Below are 4,970 nucleotides of genomic sequence, written 5' to 3'. Positions count from 1 at the left end.
AACTGAAAAAAAGATGTCCAAAATCCACTCAGCACCGCATCAGAATACATACAGTGATAACATAAAACACCTCATTTCACAACGACGCAAGTACCTTAATCTGTATTTCAAATACCAAATTAACTATCCCTCCCATTTTTAGCACTGCTATCTGGAATTACAGGCCAATTGTAAGATGTCCCATTGATTATTTATGTTATTTGTACTGATGGTGAAGATGAACTGAAGGAATGGACATGTGTAATGCAGTCATTCAGCAAGTGTATAGGCAACCTTATGCAATAATCTTTTAACTAGTTTATTAAATGTGTTTCCTTTTCAAAGTTCAACATCTAATGCCAAAACTTCATCAAGAACTCAGCTTAGTAGCCAGTTATCACCTGTTTAACTTAAAGTACTAATACAAGAAACAGACGTATTACACATCACTAAAATTTTCACACATACACACACACACTTATCAGCATCTTGTTTATATCAATTTATTTTCACAAATCAGTTTCCTTTTTCCTACTCATACTCTTCACATTTTCTGAAGGCACAACACCCAAATAGGCAATGTAAAATGTACTTCCTGTAAAAAAGTCTATAGTCTCCTAAGAGGACAGTTTGGCAAAACCACTTTTGTTTAAAAACTCAAGTTCCAAAATGAGCCTTCAAAGAGCATCAGAGAACACTGCCAAGAGTAAAAACTACTTGAGGTGTCTGCACTTCTCATATGCAACACACCACTTAATGTTTAATAAACCGGGTCTTTTTCAGGAAATTATAAAAAGCAGAAGTAGTAAAATCTCTTCTTTTTTTAATCAAGTTTTAACGATGGGACAGAGTCTCTAGGCAAAGCTCCCAGAAAGAGCCAGACCACCATCTGGCTCCATCGTACAGCAATGACAATTCACAAGACACGAGTATCTAACCAGCGCTCTGAAATCAAACACTAGGTTGACTCCGTAAAAGCTCCAGTATAGCTATGAACACACAGCTGTACGTTTCCCCACCTCCTTGTACACAAATATACCCTTGGACGCTTAGACAAAGGGGAAAAATAAATCATTTTACACATTTTTCTATGCTTCCCTGTTATGCCTGTTACCAATCAACGTCAAGAAATATCTTACATATCTTATGTATTGTTAGCACTATAGAATATATAATATATATAATTTTTATTTTTTTTCACACATGCTAATGTTTCCAGTATGATACATGTCTTTTTAAATCCTGCACTTCTTGTCACGCTGTAGATCCACTTCTATTTGACAGTGACTCCTGGACATACATATCAAGACAAAAATAAATACTGCTGTGATGGCAAACGTTTTAAAACTCTTAGGACATTAATACAGTGGCACTTGAAAGACTTTTTAAATACAACAGAAAAGACAATAGTTAAATAGAAACCTGCTTTGACATAGCCATAAAACCTGCACTACATTTGTGAGATCTGTACTTGTTTCTGCGAGAGCAGCTCCTAATCTTTGAACACGTCAAATGTTGCACTCCAGCCCTCCACCAATACTCTTTAAAGAAGCATCCCCTCCAGCTGTACATAAGCAACACTGTAATTCCCAAACAATTGAGGTAATTATAAAAATGAATATCATTTATTGGTTTTTTTTATTACTACCATGTCCGAACATTTGTTTTCATACAAAAGTCTGATTTTCAGCATCACACTCTCCAAGGGCATCCCCTCCGCACCAAGAGAGATAAAGATGTGTTAGGTATTGTGCAAGAGTTCTTCAAACCCACAGGAACTCCATAAACAAGATTTTGGTACGGAATCACTGCCTGGCATTTTAAAGAAGGGGAAAGGGGCTTTACACATATTTTGAGTTCCACTTTATTTTTTTTAAATCGCATCTAACCCAATGTTGGGGGGGGGGGGGGCGGGGGGGGTAAAAAAAAAAAAAAGAAAGAAAGAAAGAAATCATCACATTACTGTATGTTACCCTTCAGCAGTCTTTGGAGGAAATCAGAAACCAGGTTGCTTTTCCCGGCTCCCTTCCTCACTCAAGCCAGCCGGAGCGGCTCCTCTCCCCGGGGGGGCTCAGCCACCCCCGCGGGCGCCCGCTGCCCGGTCCCTCACAGCCGCGGCTTCCTGAGCAACGTTCTGCTGAGGTCCTTCACCTCTTCGGGGCTGCCGACCCTCTCGTAGCCCAGCAGGGCCATGGGCTGGTGGCAGTACTCCTCGACCTGCTTGATCTGCTGGTAGCTGAGCGCAGTCCTCCAGGCGCTCAGCGCCTGGGTGGCGTTCCTGGCCGACACCACGAAGGGCTTGGAAGAGTAACCGGGGCCACTGGTCATGTTGAGGGCAAACTTCTCCATCTCTGGGCTGACCGCCAGGTTGACGAAGCCGTACACCTGCCGCAGGGTCTTGATGGGCTCGACCACCAGGTCCTCGTAGCGCACAGCCATGTAGTTGCCCTGGAGCCAGTCCGGGGGGTGCAGAGCAGTCTGCAGGGTCTTGGCCATGCTGCTGCAGATGACCTCCATGGCACCCAGAGCATGGTAGTCCGAGCCGCCCCCGCCCTCCTTCTTTCCACCCAGCTTGTGGCCGGCATCAAGGAAGGGCATGCGGTGGATGCGGGGGTCCCGGCTCCTCACCACCTGCAGGCTCTCCCGGATGAGGCCATGCCGGGACTTGATGCGGGAGCTGGCGACGGCCCGGGGGTCCCGCACCAGGTGGATGACTTTGAGGTCCAGGGTCGGGTCCCGCATGAGCGGGGCAAGGACGGCCAGGTCGAACACACGGACGCCCTTGATGACCAGCGTGCGATACTTGTGGCATTCCTCCTGGAAGCGGCTGAGGCGCTGCGGGGGACACTTCTTGCACACCCGGTCGTCCACCATGCCCACCACCTCCTTGCGGTAGGCCGGGCAGAGGGGCGAGGAGCAGATGACCTTGTTGGTGGCCGCCCCGAAGATGCCCAGCGTGGTCAGGTTCTTGCCGGCGCCCGCCGTGCTGTAGAGCTGGAAGACGGAGAGGTCACAGCGGTACAGGGAGCTCAGCATGTCGCGGGCCGCCCCTTGCAGCGAGACGGCGTCCCCGGGGTACAGCTTCTGCCAGACGTGCCACACCGGCTCGTAGAGGAAGAAGACCTCGGGGTTCTGGTTGAAGAGCTCCCCGAAGAAGGACGACCCCGAGCGCCAGGTGGTGAAGACATAGACCAGCTGCCGCCGGGCGCCCGCCGGACCGCGGCTCCCGGCCGGCGGCGGGGGCGGCGGCGGGGGGCGGTGGCGGGGGGCGGCCGGGGGCTCCCCGCAGCGCCGCGGCTCCCGCCGCCACTTGTACTCCAGCAGGTTGAGGGCGGCGAGGAGCAGCAGGAGCGCGTAGCCCAGGCACAGCGCCAGCGCCTTCCGCCGGCACACTTTCATGCTGGGCGGCGGCGGGGCCAACTGTTGCTCAGCGCCCCGGCGCCCCGGGGCCCGCGGCGGGCAGCAGGGCGCGCCGCCCCCGGCGCCGTCTCCCGGCCGGCCCCCCGCGCCCGGCCCGCATGGCGCAGCCGCCGCGACGGCCCCGCCGCCGCCCCCGCCCCGCCGCTGCCCTACTTAGCAGCCGCGCGGCCGCCCGCGCTTCTTCCGCGCCGCCATCGCCGAGCGGCCGCGGGCGCCGCCGCAGCCCAGCTCTCGGCAGCCGCCGGGGCGAGGCGGCGCCGCGCTCCGCCCCGCGCCGCGGGGGCGGGAGCAACGAGCGGCGGGCGGGAAGGGCGGGCAGGCCCCTGCGCTGCGCCGCGCCGCGCCGCCAGCGCGCATGGCGCCCCCGCCCCGCGCCGCGGCGGAGAGAGCCCCGGCCCCGGCCCCGGCCCCAACCCCGGCCCCGGTCGTCGCCGCGCAGGGAACCGCCGCGGAGGTGCGGCCCGAAATGGCGGCGCCCCGCCCCGCGCTCCCCATTGGCGGCTGCCGCCGTCGCTCCCGCTGCCGTCCCGCGCCCTCCGCAGTGCCCCGCCGGGCCCGGCGCGCCCCGAGGCGGCGGCGTCCCTCACCAGGCCGCCGCCCGGCATCGGGCTGCGGCGCTACCCCGGCCTCTCCCGCCTCTCGGGAGCGCCCGGCCCGCTCGGTAACGGCCAAGCGGTTACCGCACCCGGCGTCGGCCCCGGCCCGCCCGAGTCCGAACCGCCGGTGTGCGACGGGCGGTGTTAAACGTTGTTCCCGGGTGGCGGTGGGTTTCTGCCAGCCCTGCCCTGCCCCGGGGGCGCAGGCTCCGCCACCGGCTGCGCCTCGGACGGTGGAGCTGCGCCGGTAACAGGAAACGAGGGAAGCAAGACAGGGGGAACCGTGAGAGGCCCGGAGCGGGTCGCGGCTCCGGTCCCCGGCGTCGTTAACCTGATAGTTACAGAAACTCGGATTTCTCAAAGGTTCTCTAATAAACTTCTCCGAAAACATCCAAACCCCCCCAAACTGGACCTTCCTGGCACAGCTCGGGCAGGAGGCGTCTTCCTTCAGCTCCCAGCGATGCTTCTGTCCCAACCGGCTGCCCCCCCCCCTTGGCGGGCCGGGGGCGCCGCGGGGTGACGGGGCCCGGCCCGGCCGCAGCCCCGCACCGCCCGCGGGGCCCGGGCAGCGGGGGAGCCGCTGCGAGCAGCACAGCCGCTGTGAGGGGGACACAGCCCCAGGGCGCACGCGGCCGTGGCACCCGGGGGCACACAGACTGCTCCGGGCAAGGGCCGGGGCACTGGCTCAGCGGTTCCCCCGTTGTCCCAAGGGAGATCAGAGCGGGCAGACGGGTGATGGCGAGTTGCAGAAGCATCGGGTGACTCTTCTTTCCCCTGCGTGCTTCCCCCAGCAGCTCTCGCCCCCCTGTAGCCTTTCCCACCCCTTCACAGGAGAGATCTGGCCCACGGCTGCAGGGCAGGGGGAAGGTGAGAGCTGCTGGCGGGCGGCACCATCCCTCCACCATGGATGACACTGACAAAAGTTCTTGCTGAAACATTTATTTTCTGCATGGCATGGATCGGACACGGCGGCAC

General features: G+C 58.0%; 1 protein-coding gene across 1 annotated transcript; it reads right to left on the bottom strand.

Annotated features, from left to right (window-relative positions):
* Positions 1-274: 274 nt before the first annotated feature.
* On the bottom strand, positions 275-3,507 carry CHST2 (carbohydrate sulfotransferase 2). The gene has a single exon (XM_074833837.1). The coding sequence runs from the start codon at positions 3,376-3,378 to the stop codon at positions 2,086-2,088; it is 1,293 nt and encodes a 430-aa protein (XP_074689938.1). The 5' UTR covers positions 3,379-3,507; the 3' UTR covers positions 275-2,085.
* Between the last annotated feature and the right edge of the window lie 1,463 nt (positions 3,508-4,970).

Source organism: Strix aluco, chromosome 9 (assembly GCF_031877795.1).
Source record: "Strix aluco isolate bStrAlu1 chromosome 9, bStrAlu1.hap1, whole genome shotgun sequence".
Taxonomy (NCBI): domain Eukaryota; kingdom Metazoa; phylum Chordata; class Aves; order Strigiformes; family Strigidae; genus Strix; species Strix aluco.
The sequence above is the reverse complement of the archived record's forward strand: the minus strand, read 5'-3'. Positions and strand labels throughout refer to the sequence as shown.

Bases quoted from the DNA above. Each gene is read 5' to 3' on its own strand.
- CHST2 (XM_074833837.1), bottom strand. From the start codon at position 3,378: ATGAAAGTGTGCCGGCGGAAGGCGCTGGCGCTGTGCCTGGGCTACGCG.